The sequence below is a fragment of the Hyperoodon ampullatus genome (genome assembly GCF_949752795.1).
Source record: "Hyperoodon ampullatus genome assembly, chromosome: 9".
NCBI lineage: Eukaryota > Metazoa > Chordata > Mammalia > Artiodactyla > Ziphiidae > Hyperoodon > Hyperoodon ampullatus.
Genome location: NC_136922.1, coordinates 34,519,588 through 34,535,122, shown reverse-complemented (window position 1 = coordinate 34,535,122; position 15,535 = coordinate 34,519,588). Strand labels below are relative to the sequence as shown.

The window sequence follows — 15,535 nt, the reverse complement described above, 5'->3', positions numbered from 1 at the left end:
CAGAAGGTTACATTTTACTTGGTGGACAGAATTATACATTGGTTTCAGGAATTCTTGAGAAACCTCTAGAGAAAAAAGCTGGTCGTAACTATGGTCCAGGAGGAAATAAAAGACTGGTTTATTTTATCGATGACATGAATATGCCTGCAGTGGACTTATATGGCACTGTTCAGCCCCACACTCTGATTCGACAGCATATTGATTATGGTCACTGGTAAGCGATTGTCTGTATTGTATTTTCTACCAAAATCTACTTATTATGACTATGGATAAACATTTAAAAATGGAATTAGTGGGGTGGGATAGGGAGGGTGGGAGGGAGACACAAGACAAGAGGGAAGAGATATGGGGATATATGTATATGTACTGCTGATTCACTTTGCTATACAGCAGCAACTAACACACCATTGTAAAACAATTATACTCCAATAAAGATGTTTTTTTAAAAAATGGAATTACCCCAGTTTCTTCCTCTTCTGAGGAGCATTTTCTGTGATACTTTTTGGGCTTCACTTTGCATCCCCTGTTGCTCATCTTAAATGGAATAGGTTTGCTTTGAATCTTTGGAAGAAGTGGCTTGAAAAGTATCTTAGAAACGTAAACTGTCTAGTTTAAGCGTTAAGCTCCTTAATGCATTAACTCACACTCAGTTACTTAGGAGAAGCTTGACATTTTCTGTGGGATGTAACTATCTGGTAATATCTGGGCATTGCAGTCTGCAATCCCCCAGTCTTGCTGTGGGTGTTTCTAACCAGACTCACATGAGAATCAATAAGCAGTAATAGTACCTATTGATTTGGCTCCATATGTTGATTCTGGCATCAAAGGAGCCGTGTAGTCTTCAGTTTTCTGAGCTTTAGTTTTCATGTCTCTCAGGTAGGCTAACAAGCTCAACGTCACAGAGCGATTGTAAAGATCAAAAGAAACAATTTGTGAAGTCCTTTATGGATTGGTGGGGTTTGTTGTCATTTTGAGGTTTGGGACTTAAGGTTCTGTTTTCTGTCTTGCAGGTATGATAGACAGAAAGTGATGCTTAAAGAAATCCACAGCTGTCAGTATGTTGCCTGCATGAATCCGATGGTGGGCAGTTTCACTATCAATCCTAGACTACAGGTAGGGTGTTGAATACTGCTCTCCTCCAAAGAGCCCCTGAATATCATACTCACATGTTGTAGATCTTGATTCTTAGTGCTTTTGGGTAAAGATTAGAATGTATGGTTCTACTGGACATTTGGTGAAGCATGGAAGCTTATTTTAATTAATAGACTTTTTAGGGCAGTTTTAGGTTTACAGAAAAATGAGCTGAAAGTACAGAGAGTTCCCATATACTCCCCGTGACCCATTTAAAAACACCTTGCATTAGTGTGCTGCATCTGTTGCAACTGATGAGCCAATATTGGTAAGTTATTATTAACTGAAGTCTAAAGTTTACATTAGGGTTCATTTTTTGTGTTACACATTCTGTGGGTTTTGGCAAATGTATAATTACAGGTATCGGTCGTTAAAGTATCACATAGAGTAGTTTCACTGTCCTAAAAATCTCCTGTACTCCACCTGTTCAGCCCTCCCCGCCCCAACCCCATCACCACTGAATCCCTGGCAACCATTGATCCTTTTCCTGTCTCTATGGTGTTTCCTTTTCCAGAGGGTCGTATAGTTAGAATCATATAGTATGTAGCCTCTTCAGACTGGCTTCTTTCTTTCTTTTCTTTTTTTTTAAATTTAACATCTTTATTGGAGTATAATTGCTTTACAATGGTGTGTTAGTTTCTGCTGTATAACAAAGTGAATCAGCCATATGTATACATATATCCCCATATCTCTTCCCTCTTGCGTCTCCCTCCAACCCTCCCTATCCCACCCCTCTAGGTGGTCACAAAGCGCCGAGCTGATCTCCCTGTGCGATGCAGCTGTTTCCTGCTAGCTATCTGTTTTACATCCAGTAGTGCATATATGTCAGTGCTACTCTCACTTCGTCCCAGCTTACCCTTACCCTTCCCCGTGTCCTCAAGTCCATTCTCTACGCCTGTCAGACTGGCTTCTTTTACTTAGCCTAAATATGCATTTAAGGTTCCTCCATGTCTTTTCATGTCTTGATAGCTCATTTCTTTTTATCACTGAATAATACTCATTGTCTGGATGTACCATGGTTTGTTCATCCATTTACTTATTTAAGGATGCCTTGGTTGTTTCCACATTTTGGCAATTCTGAGTAAAGCTACAGTAAATATTTACGTTCAGGTTTTCTGAGTGCATGTAAGTTTTTAAATAATCATCACCACCACCACCGTACATACAACAACAGCATACAACAGTCAGTGTTGTTTACTAGTTTATGAGCGGTCACTTGAAGCTCAGCTGGGTGACTCTGCTGATCTTGGCTGGACTTGTTCACATGTTGGGGAGTTAACTGTCAGCTACTCAGGGTGGCTTTGGCTAGAGTGATTGTGATTGGGACAGCGTGGCTCTGTGTCATGTGTCTCTCATCCTTTGGCAGGCATGTAGAATTCATTGCAGAGGTAGAGCCTTAAGACAGCAAGTGGAAACACACAAGCCTCTGACAGTGACTGGTACCGTGTTACTTCTACCTCCTTCTGTTGCCTTGATCAAGTATTATGGGAAGTCTGAGAGTCAGAGTGGAAGGCACTACCAAGTTACATGGCAATGGGCATGGATACAGGAAGAGTTGAAAAAACAAGGTCCCCCCCATTTTTTGTAATCTACTGGTACCATTACATTTTCTATTTTATGCAACTCTTATATTTGTTTTTCTTTTCAGAGACATTTCACAGTGTTTGCATTCAACTTTCCATCGCTGGATTCACTAAACACCATCTACAGCCAAATCCTGAATTTCCATTTCCAGCAGCAAGCATTTGGTCCGTCAGTTCTCAGGAGCGGCCCCACTTTGATACAGGCAACAATCGCATTCCATCAGACGATGACACACACCTTTTTACCCACAGCCATTAAATTCCACTACCTCTTTAATCTGAGAGACCTGTCAAACGTCTTCCAGGTACCTCAGTGGCTCTGTGTGATGTGTCTTGAGTGGAACACTGATTATAGCAATATTAATGGCATTCATTCATAGAACTTAGTCGAAAACTATGCTACGTACTTGAGCGTGTATTCTTTCATTTTCCACCATAAACTTCTCTATGAAGTTAGTATGGCAGGTTTATTAGTCCCATTTTGTCAGTGAGAGTAGTGAGTCCTCTTAGGTTGCTAGAGACTTAGCAACAGAAGCTAAGGTAGAAATCTTAGTTCCCTATTTCATTTATTCCATATAAATATTTGAGTGTTTCTTTCTGTGCAAGTAAGAGGGATAATTTGTCATTTTTTAATATGTATGTGATACAGTTTTTAAACATGCATCAAGATAAATTATAATTTCTTAAAATCCTAGATTATTTTGGTTTGGCATTGACACTTAACTTGCTTATCTGGTAAAAGGACAGTGTGCATGTATATGATTTAGAAAGGAAGTTCCAAAGAAGGAATTCAAAACTTTGGAATTCTGAAAATATCCAACTTATATGGCCTACTTGGTAGAGTAAAAGCAGTTGAAGAGTTATTTATGGCTCAAAGTTCTTTTGTGACAGAAGTAGTAAACTGGTTGAATATGAAAACTTTATGAGACTTCTTTATATTTGGTGATTTTTGTTTCTTTATACTTTTATAACCCTCCTTTCTAAATCACTCCACAACTGCTTCAAAACTCACACTGCATTAGGCAAAAGTTTCCTCAGAACGTGGACCATTCCTTTTCATCTCGATATTTCTAGCACCTGCCTGAAAGACTGTGCTCAATAAAGTGGTGTTTCAAAGCAGATTTTTGATCTTAGGAGGGAAGGGAGACCATGGGGTGAGAGGCCTGTCTGCTCACAGTTCATATCCAGTCTTTCAGCTACGCCTGATATCAACCAGTTGTTTAGCCTTTGCAGCTAAGTCTCTATGACTCCCTTGGTGTTGTCCCATAAGCCCAGAGCACAGTGACTCTCTCCAGGAGGACTGGGTCTATATGAATCCAAGGTATGAAGGACAGTGTTGAGGAAAGGGGGGAATAAAAATGCTTTGACTTACCCATGAAGGGTGAATTCAGGCAGTGGACTTTGGGTCTCATATGTTTCATCTGTGAAATGAACGGGTTAGATTAAATGATATCACAGGATTTTAGAGTAAAAAATATTATCATCCTGTGACTTTCATGTTTACTGTTTGTACTCTGGTTTTGGAAACTTAATTCACTGAAGACAGCAGGTACAAGTTCTAAAATCTGGTATTTAGTTCCTAGGCTGACTCTTGAAGTACAGTCTTAGCTGCATTCCTAAAAATGGGTATAAATGACAGTTAGTTTTTTAAATGTTGCTTATCAGAGAGTACAACTACTAATATGTATGTACCACTCTTTATAATACTTCCTGTAACTCCGTGTATTGCTAAATTCAGTACACAGTTAAAGAAAACGTTAAAAGGAAATATTATCTTGGAATGCCACCACCTTCTGAAGTTTTAATATTTATCACTCTTGCCTTGTAGGGGATTTTATTTGCTTCTCCTGAGTGTTTAAAGGGTCCAAATGATTTAATACACTTGTGGCTTCATGAATCTTCTCGTGTTTATGGAGACAAACTGATAGACACAAAGGATCATAATTTGTTTCACAAAAACATGCTGGAAACTGCTAGTAAATATTTTGAAGTAAGTAAATGAATGCCAGAGGTCACTATTTGCTCTGGCACAAATTGGCATTGGGACAGAAATGGGATAAGGATGTGAATGAATTGTGCATACGCTTACCTGGCTGAAACAGCTGTGACCCCAGGATGCAGTTGGTCTGTACTGGGGAGCATCATACCCACCTACTCATGGTTTGATTTGCAAGCTTTTCCCTGCATAGGCCACTCTGCCTCCAGATGAATCATTTCTGGAGACTGACATGACCATGTCTTTCTCTTCCTCCTCCTGCAGGGTGTAGACAGCTATGTGCTGCTTCAACAGCCCCTCATCTACTGCCATTTTGCTAATGGCAGCAAAGACCCGTGTTACCTGCCGATGAGAGACTGGGAGGTGCTGAGGACATTTCTGACCGAAGCCTTAGATAACTACAACGAACTCAATGCCGCCATGCACCTTGTTTTATTTGAAGACGCCATGCAACATGTGTGAGTTGACTGGCTGTGATGCTTTTCCACAAAGTAAAAATGGCTGGGTGTCCACAATTGTTGTTGTAGTTCAGTGTGATCTATTGAATACTTGGAACTATCAGTTCTTACTTCTTGTTTGCCATACAGTATAAAACTAAGTGTCTCCACGAAACTTAAATAATGTTAAAAACAGATGTTACCTCAAAAAATGGAAAAAAAAAAAAAAACTTGATTGACAACACAAGAAGAAAAACAGGTAAGCCACAACCCTCTTAAATGACATAAATATGTCACATCCCAGTAAATGCAGCCACTTACCATGTCATAAGCAAGAGGCAACTTGTAGAAGACCTCAAGAATGTACATATGTAGGAAGGAAATTGACTTTTACATTAAAGAAAAGTAATTGATAATCTGAGTTAGATGAGAAAATTATCTTCTGCAAAAAGTCATTCAAATCTTCTTAGTTTATATAACTATGAGTGTGTGGGCCTGATTCAGAGAAGGTCACTAAGAGCTTTTATTGCTTACATTCAGCAAATACAAGAATATCAAACATAATTCTTTGTATAATAGTAGATAAGTTTTATATAAATGAATAAATAAATAATAATAGGTTTAGGTGTCATGGATCCTTTAAAAAAATATTAAGTGTCTCTATAAATTATGTCACAATCTTAATAATAAGGTCTTACATAGGTACACTACCTTTTGAAGTGCCATCAGGGCCATAATTTCATTTTCTTTTACTGTACCTCTGTTAGGTAAGAATATTAAGGAAGAGGAAGGTAAGTGACTTGTTCAAAGCCTTAAAGTTCATAAGTGGCAGAGACAGGATGGACTCAAACTGATTTTCCTTGGTTAAGAATGTTGATTGAGTGCCTACTTAGTGCTAAAGAGAAACATTGCCAGCCTATTCAGTACTTATGTGCGTATTAGAAAAAAAAAGGGAGGGCCATGTTTTCTGGGCAGAAAATTAGAAAAAGGCCCCTCTCCTGGTGTAGAGCATGGCTGACAAGGCTCTGACCTCCTAGCCTGGGCATCTTGTGCAGTGCACAGATTATGCGACTGTCTGCGGCACCTCTTCTGTCAGACATTGCCTGAGGTACTGGGGAGACAGCAGCAAAGACAGTCTAGTTCTTTCTCTAATCGAGCTTATGTTTTAGTGATGCGATGGGACATTTATAAGGATATGAACAAATAAGCAAGTGAGAAAAATGGCAGAAAGTGGTATGTCCTGCTGAGGAATGAAATTGATTGACTCTGAGAAATAAACCTGTGGATTCCCAAAGAGGGACTGGATATCTATGTGAGGAGGTGACATTTAAGGTGAGATCAAAATGATACGCAGGAGCTAGGCATGGAAAGATCTGGAGGAAGAACATTCTAGGTATGGGCAGATTTCATGTGGCCTCAAGACTGAACGTTCAAAAGCAGAAAGAGGGTCATTGTGGCAGCATCCTGGAGAAGTGGGGAGAGCAGTATGTGACAAGATGGGGAGGTGGGCACAGGCCTCACGTGTACAGCGTGTTTCCTTTTGACCAGAGGAGGGGGTGTTTATTTCATTCTAACTGCAGTGAGAAGCTTTGGGTCAGATTTTAGCACGGGAATGACTGGATTTGTTGAAGAGTCTAAACAGCTTGCCGTTGCTGCTGCCATGTGGGAAGTCGATTGCATCTTTCCTTCCAATCCTGCTCTCTTAGTCACCATCATTTCTCAGTGGCTGTACTGGTCTCCTAGAGCTGCTCTGACAAAACACTACAGACTAGGCAGTTTAGAAAAGCAGATATTTATTGTCTCAACAGTTCCGGAGGCAAGAAGTCTGAAGGGCTGGAAGGGCTGTGCTCCCTTCTGAAGGTGCTGGGGAGGATCTGTTCTAGAATTCTTTCCTTGCTTCTGGTAGTTCCTTGGCTTGTGACAGCCTAACTCCAATCTTCACGTGGCAGTTTCCCTTTGTGTGTGTTTGTATCCAGATTTCTCCTTTTTATAAGGACACCAGTCGTACTGGATAAGGTGTTCACCCTACTCCCCTATGACCTCATCCTAACTAGTTTCTTCTTCAATCACCCTATTTCCAAATAAGCTTATATCCTCAGGTACTGGAGGTTAGGACTTTAATATATGAATTTGGGGGGAGGCCATTCAGTGAATAACACTGGCTTTTCTAACAAGTGATATTTGGGCAAAGATTAAAATAATGAAAGAGGGCCTCCCTGGTGGCGCAGTGGTTGAGAGTCCGCCTGCCGATGCAGGGGATACCGGTTCGTGCCCCGGTCCGGGAGGATCCCATATGCCGCGGAGCGGCTGGGCCCGTGAGCCATGGCTGCTGAGCCTGCGCATCCGGAGCCTGTGCTCCGCAACGGGAGAGGCCACAACAGTGAGAGGCCCGCATACAGCAAAAAAAAAAAAAAAAAAAAAAAAAAAAAAAAATAATGAAAGAAATCAAGAAAGAAGGAAGTATGTGAGGAAGGCGACTCAAACAGACCCAAAGAACGTAGAGAATTCAATTTTCAGAAGAGTTCCCCCTTAAAATATTGAGCCCAAGTGCCTAAGAAAAACTTGGGAGGCCTCCCCATCATCAGTTACTATAAGCATGTGAGGTGTTGATTGTTTTATCGATCCCTTTGCAGTTGCAATCCTCTGATTACGCAGACAGGAAGCTTCAGTTAGAATCTCTGACCGTGGTGATAAGTGAGGTATTAGTAACACTTGCTGGTTGGGTTAGTATACGCTGACCATCTGTCGTGGCTCGGGTGGAGGAGATGTCCCATTGGCGCTGAAGAATCTTCCCCTCTAATCCTTCAACACAGAGTTCTCAGTGACCTAAAGGGAAAGCCATTACTTTGATCAGGGATTATGAGCTAGAAGCTGATTTACTCAGAGTCAGAGATGATTTCAGAGAGTGTCCTTGAAAGTTGTAGAAAGGGACTTTTGCCACTGAGAGACTCTGGTGAGGTGCAGACCTCAAAGCACACATTAAAATGAAATGACAACCCTGCTTTGTAACTTGGGGTGTCACTCATGTTAGAGCAGCCTCGCAGCTTTCCCAAGGTGGTTTTGTTGTGTGGTCCTGTAAAATAAAATGTAATGAGATGGCTGAGCTTGGAAAAATAACCTGTCTTTGCAGCTATTGAAGGTTTTCAGGAAATGCTCACATGTGTTGGTCCTTGTATAAGTGACCCCAACTTCATTTTTTCAAAAAGCGCTCTTTAAAAAAAAAAACATCTATGTGGATCATTCAGGGCTTGAAGTTTAAATTCATTCAGGAAAACAACTGAGAACAAATACAACAGTGTGGTTTTTTAGTTTTCTGTTTGGTTTTTTTTTTTTTTTTTTTTGCATTTGGGTTTCCATATGCTTATATTTTGTTTTGTTGCTTTTCTTAATATTTATGACATAATTATGGCAAATTTCTTCAACCAAACTCATATTTTGATCATGTTAAAGCCAATTTATTCCTAACTGTAAGATATAGCAATAGTATCAAAGGTTTAAGCATTCAGAATCTCTTCAGTAATATAGAACAAGGGATTAGTTGACCTTGCCGGAAATTTAACTCTGGGATTCTAACAGTTTCAGTAAATGTTTTAGACAGCTCGAGGCACAGGGAAAGCTTTAGTGCAAAGGACGTTAAGAATCCTATAAAAAGGCAGGTGTTTAAAATGCACGAAGCAAGTCACATGTGAGGTGTGTGTCGGTTTGAACAAATCTATTCTTTCCACAGTAATTCTACAGCAAAGGTTTCTGGCCCCCAAATATTCCCCCTTTGATGTCCTTGTACGTGGATGCTGATGTGAGGTTAGGATCTTTTTTGCTTATCAGGAAAGTGTGATGCTTTGATGAAAGGCCTTGTCTTCATTTTCTGTCCTCTTCTGGTGGAGAGTGATACAGCAGTGAGGGTCCAGATGTCATTAGCCAGGATGGTTTGTTAGGCAAGCAATGCAGGGGCAGACGCGGGCAGCATCTTTGTTTAATGGGAAAACAGAGGAACAGGGACGGAAAGTCTGACATGAAAATCAGAATTTAGTATCTAAATATGTGAAAAATGAAACAGACATGGCCCCGGGGCTCGTTGGATATCATCTGCAGGGGGTGTGCCTTCTCTCCCCAGGTGTCGCATCAGCCGGATCCTGCGGGCTCCTCGGGGTTACGCGCTCTTGATTGGAGTGGGGGGCAGTGGCAAGCAGAGCCTGTCCCGCCTGGCAGCCCATGTTTGCAGCCTCGAGGTCTTCCAGATCACTCTGACCGAAGGCTTTGGAATCCAAGAACTTCGGGTAAGTACAGTGATGGGCATCCCCGCGCCCCTTCTGCCCCAGGATATAAGCGCTCCCGTCATCCATGGAGAGGGGGGAAAGCTCTTTAGAGGATTTAGTTGGCTGTTTCTCCTTCATGGTCAGATTAGTAATAGCAAATTGCTACCAACATTTATAGGTATATAAGCCTATAAGCCTGTAGAACTGGCTCAGAAAATATTTTATTGCTTACACAAACATGTTTTTTCTTTTGCATTGACCATACTTGATAATCAGCAGTATTCATAGCCCCATACGATTTCGGGGGGGCGGAAAAAGATACTTTTTTTTTTTTACAAGCATGAAGAGATTTCTTCCACTTTGGATCAGATTATGAAAATAAAATATGATGGGAACACAGTCAAGAAGCTCTGACGTGTTTTTAAAATTTTGCTTTTGAGTTACAACAGTACTTACAAAACAGTACTTAGAGTTTGTGGCAAGTGCTATTTTAAAGCAAAAAAAAACAAACAAACCATATGCTTTCAATATTACTAAATAAAACTAACTACATAAGTCACCAGCCAATGAAGTAGACGGCTGTTGAAATGAGACAAAAACTTCTTTTAACTGCGTTGCTTGACAGTGGCGTTACTACATTCACTTTTTTTTTTTTTTTTTTTTTGCGGTACACGGGCCTCTCACTGCTGTGGCCTCTCCCGTTGCGGAGCACAGGCTCCGGACGCGCAGGCTCAGCGGCCATGGCTCACGGGCCCAGCCGCTCCATGGCATGTGGGATCTTCCCAGACCGGAGCACGAACCCGTGTCCCCTGCATCGGCAGGCGGACTCTCAACCACTGCGCCACCAGGGAAGCCCTACTACATTCACTTTTACTCGAATAGAAAGGAGTTGTTTCTCAGGAGCCTATTTGCGTCTTGGGCTCCATTAGGCCACAAACATGATACTCATCATTATATGCCAGAAATGGAGGTGACGTCATGCTGTTTGCCCCCGTAAGAAGATGGTCACTGTGAGGAAAGAATATGTAAACGGGGGAAAGGACAGCACACAGCCCTCCCACTGTAGCGCCTCAGTTCTCCCTAGCCCTCGCACACACACTCCCAACGTCACACCAGCATTTTAATACAGCGTGAATAATGGCCTCCTTTCCTTACAGGTAGATCTTGCCAATTTGTACATCAGAACCGGAGCCAAGAACATGCCCACTGCGTTCCTGCTGACAGATGCACAGGTTCTAGATGAGAGCTTTCTCGTGCTGATTAATGACTTTCTGGCATCAGGTGATTAAATCAACACATTTCATGAAAGATCTTCCCCAAAGACAAATGATCTGTAGTTTCAGTGAACTTTAAATAGAGATAATTTGTCTTTGAGATGTTTGCTGGGACATGCTTTGGGGAGAAACCTATAAACCTAACTAATTTGAAGTATATTCTTTCTTAGTCTGCTTGCGGATGTGAGATGCCTTGGAGAGGCCTTCAGTGAAGTAAATGTTATTCCGACATGTGCGAGTTTAGTGGGTGGATTCGTCATAGCTTGTCCTCAGTGGGTTGTGTGTCTTGTAAATGCAAAAAGAACAATTGCGTTTCTGTTTCACACTCTTTATCATTAAAGGTGAACTTTGTATTATAAAGCATTTCAAGTCATATATAAAATTTAAATTGTGGCAGTCTTTTAATAATTCTACTCATTCTTTTGGGGGCAGGGGAAATCCCTGATCTGTTCAGTGATGAAGATGTAGACAAGATAATTTCTGGAATTCGTAATGAAGTTCATGGTCTGGGCATGGTGGACTCCAGAGAAAATTGTTGGAAATTCTTTTTGGCCCGGGTGCGACTACAGCTGAAAGTAAGTAACATTTGCTTTATCTGCATTTAGTTAAATATGCTGTTAGAACTCTGCTATGGTTCTGTTTTGCAATTCATATGAGAAGTTTGAATTCCACTCATTCATTTTGTAAGGACTTCCAATCATTCATTTTGAAAGGACATTTGCATTTTTCCATGAGTGTCCGGAGGGCACCTTCTTCAAGTGTCCCGTGATGCTGGGCTCCTACAAAGCATTGCTCTGAGCAGATTGCACTCCTCGAGTGAACTGAACATGGTCTCTGTCCTTGAGGAACTTACACTATTACAGGAGACAAGAGACACCACAAATAATGGTAGTATGGGACCAGTGTGAATGGTGCTGTGTGATTCCAGAGGCGTACAGCATCCTTCCTAATGGCACTAGACCCTCCTGGAGGAAGTGATGTGCTGTGTGTCAGGTGTGGCTTGGAATTCATGGGGAAGCGATGGGGTGGGGAAGAACTTTCAGGGAGAGGAAATAGCATTTCTATAAGAGTAAAGGTGGAATGCACGGTGCATATTTGGAGAAACCCCAGATAGCTCTGAATGACTGGGATGGAGAGTTCCTGTAGGAAGAACCAGGTGGATCAGGTTGGGAAAGTAAATGGGGGTGAAGCAAGGGTTTTGTAAATCATTAAGGGAGCAGAGGAAGAGTTTGAGCTAAGGAAGTGACTATTATGTTAGTACTTCAGGGCAAATAATTATGGCCTATCACTCAGATGATCTGAGGCTCAACCCACGGTTCCTCCGCAGAGACTACTCCATGCTTTGGTGTAGCATATAGGAATATAATATAACCAAATAAGAGCAGCAAGAAGGATGAAGTAGGACTTCCCTGGTGGTGCAGTGGTTGAAGTCCGCCTGCCGATGCGGGGGACACGGGTTCGTGCCCCGGTCCGGGAGGATCCCACGTGCCGCGGAGTGGCTGGGCCCGTGAGCCATGGCCGCTGAGCCTGTGCGTTTGGGGCCTGTGCTCCGTGGCGGGAGAGGCCACAGCAGTGGGAGGCCCGCGTACCGCAAAAAAAAAAAAAAAAAAAAAGAAGGATGAAGTATTAGAACAAGAAGCCCCTCCAAACTCATGGCAGAAAGCCAATGTAAAATGCTAATATGGAAAATTGAGACTTCCTAGTATAGTAATGCTTAGTAACCTAGAAAAGTTACTACTTTGCTACTCCTTCTAGTATTCCACACCTGTCAAGTTAGGAACAGAAGACTTCCCTGGTGGCACAGTGGTTAAGAATCCTCCTGCCAATGCAGGGGACACGGGTTCGAGCCCTGGTCCGGGAAGATCCCACATGCCACGGAGCAACTAAGCCCGTGTGCCACAACTGCTGAGCCTGTGCTCTAGAGCCCGTGAGCCACAACTACTGATCCCCTGCTCCGCAACTACTGAAGCCCATGTAGGGCCGGCGTGCCACAGTTACTGAGCCCGCGTGCTGCAATTGCTGAAGCCCGCACGCCTAGAGCCCATGCTCCACAACAAGAGAAGCCACCGCAATGAGAAGCCCGCGCAACGCAAGGAAGAGCAGCCCCTGCTCGCCACGACTAGAGAAAGCCTGCACGCAGCAATGAAGACCCAATGCAGCAAAAAATAAATGAATAAATAAATAAAGTTAGGAATGGACTTTGCGGCTCCTGTGAAGCCTGGAGTACGCAGGAAGGGATGGGAAGTGGCATTAGCTGTGAATATACCTCTGTTGAGGAGGTTAAGGAATAGAGTAACTATGATTCTTTTCCACCCTCCTGTTTCAAATTCCACATTGGTCTTACTGAGCAATTCTGGGCTGAGGTTAGAAATCAGAATTCAAGGTTCAGTTGCCCAAAGAGTTTTCTGCCCATCAAAAATGTGACTAAGCATCTGTTGGCCAGGTTGTCACAAGGCCGGGGATTTCTCCCTGTTCCATTGCGATATATTTGGATCAGATTTTCTTTGTGAAATGGGAAAATAAGTACAATAATAGAATTTGAGGCAATAACGTAATAAATCAGCAGCAGTCCAAGTCTGTTGTTCAGAGCAGCAGAATCAACGTCACCTAGGAACTTTTCAAAAATGCAAATTCTCCAGCCCCACCCCAGAACTCTTAAATTAGAAACTCCAGGTGGGACCCAGAAATCTATGTTTTAACAAACCCTCCAGGTGATTCTGAAGCATGCTGCAATTTGACAACCACTATTACAAATAATGCTAGCATGAGCGTCCTTTACATGCATATTGTATACACAGCTTTGCTTGCTTTTGTAGGATAAATTCTTAACACGGGAATTGCTAAATTCAGTAGTTACAGCTTGTGGCAGTTTTAAATTGTGCCTGCAATTTCTCTGATGCTCTTCTGACTCACAGGTGAGATTCAGGTCCCCTCTCCTTGGGTCTGGGTGGGCTTATGACTGCTTCAGCTAATAGAGTAGGGTATAGTTCAGCAGAAGTGATGCTGAGTAACCTCTGAGGCTGAATCATAAAGGACCCACCTTTCCATTGAATTGTACATGGTTTTTTGTTTATGAGTTCTGTGCATATTAAGCGATTAGGCTTATATATATGTGTTGGATATTTTTCCTGTTCTATCATTTATCTTTTAAATGTATATATGGTACGTGTCTGTCTGGAAAATTTTTAAAGTTTTTATCCTAGATTAATCAGTGTTTGCCTTTATGGATTTGGGGTTTCTTACATATTTAGGAAAGTGTTTTTCTCTCCAAGATTTAAAAACTCTCACTAGAAGCAACTGGAACTCATTTGGGCTACAAATGAAGAGAATGTCCAAGAACAGTTCCTGAAAGCCTCCCTCCCATGTCAGAGTCCAGACTAGCTCAGTAATCCCCTTACAAAGCCGTGCTTTTCCATCTTTCTCTCCCGCCAGTGACCACCCTGCTGCTTCCTGCCTCATGATCACACGATGAGTGCAGTAGGGTCTTTATTCCCGGTAGGAAGAAAGAGTGGGGAAGGAAGCTGATGTCTTACTGATCACAAGTGTGTCCCTTGTCACCTCCACCTACCAGGGAGTATGAGGAAGTGAATATTTGATCTTGTCACAAAGGCTTTATGAGTAAAATTGGAAATTGGTTTAGAATAGGAGCAGTATCAGCCTTTCCAGGGCCTGCATGCTTTCCTGCTTTATGTTTAAAACTATGCTACATCTGGAATATATTTATTATTGTTTATGACAAAGAGTGAGCCGAGAGGTTTCAGGTTACTTTTGTTTTCCCCCCAAAAGATGTGTTTTTATCTCAACACCATGTATTTCTTCCTTACTAATTTAAAGGACCATCTTTATTATATGCCAGATAGCCATGTTAACTGGGTCTATTTCCACATCCTCTATTCTATTTTCTTTTTACTCCTACTGATTCCAGCTCTGTACTATGTAAGGTATGAAGACTTTATTATACTTTTTCGTATCTAGTATTTCATTGCCCTTATCTAGGTTTTCTTTGTTGCTTTTACATGTTTTTAATGTCTGGATAAACAGTAGAATCATTTTGTCAGATTCTAAACACATTTTATTTAAATTTTGGTTGAAATCCTGCTGAAAGCTTTTTTTTAAATTAGGGAGAATTGAATCTTCATGATAAAAGGTCACATTGCTTTTGTAGAAGGACTATTTCCTTCATAAAATTTTCTACTGGTATATTGTTTCTATATAGGAGAGCTGTTGATTTTTAGTTTTGTAACCAGCTACCTTACTGCCTCATCCATCATTTTCTATTAGTTGGTTGATATATAGCCTGCAGATAATGATATTTTGTCTTTCCTAATATTCTGTTTATCCGTTCTCCTTCCTCACTTCATTGGCAAATCTACAAAAGAAGGTGTTTCTAATGTTTCACTATTACATTATATGTTGGCTTTTGACTCAGGATGTATATCGTCAAGGAAATATCTACCTATTGGATTTCTTTGCAGCCTCTCTTGAGATAATTACATGGTTGTTCTTTTTGAACTTAGTAATATTCATATAGTACAGAAGTTTTGCATTTTCATATTGTTAAATCCATCAGGCCTTTCTTCTATGCGTTTCCTGTGATTCTATGCTTTGGCAGGCCTTACTGAAACCGAGATCAGTTTTATATTTACCTATGTTGTTGTCTGAGCCTTTTCATAGTCACATTTTTTCATATGCACCTTGGTAGAAGCTAGAATTTATTTTGGAGTTAGGTATGGATCATTTTTCCCTATTGTCACAGGATTAGTAATTGAATAATTTATCTCTTCCCTACTAAAATGAGTAGGAAGATTTTTGTTTGTTTGTTTTTTGTTTGTTAAATGCTGAGGAGGAATGAGATCTC

At 41.4% G+C, this 15,535-nt stretch overlaps 1 protein-coding gene across 1 annotated transcript in view; it reads left to right on the top strand.

Annotated features, from left to right (window-relative positions):
* The window catches only part of DNAH11 (dynein axonemal heavy chain 11), a gene marked incomplete at its 5' end in the record, with an annotated part of 313,916 nt that overhangs the window by 174,308 nt on the left and 124,073 nt on the right, over window positions 1–15,535 (top strand). The window contains 8 exons of the mRNA XM_079711490.1: window positions 49–214; window positions 1,011–1,113; window positions 2,780–3,019; window positions 4,543–4,704; window positions 4,975–5,168; window positions 9,262–9,424; window positions 10,561–10,684; window positions 11,110–11,252. Of these exons, the coding sequence (XP_079567616.1) occupies window positions 49–214; window positions 1,011–1,113; window positions 2,780–3,019; window positions 4,543–4,704; window positions 4,975–5,168; window positions 9,262–9,424; window positions 10,561–10,684; window positions 11,110–11,252 (1,295 nt within the window). The remainder of the gene's footprint in view (window positions 1–48; window positions 215–1,010; window positions 1,114–2,779; window positions 3,020–4,542; window positions 4,705–4,974; window positions 5,169–9,261; window positions 9,425–10,560; window positions 10,685–11,109; window positions 11,253–15,535) is intronic.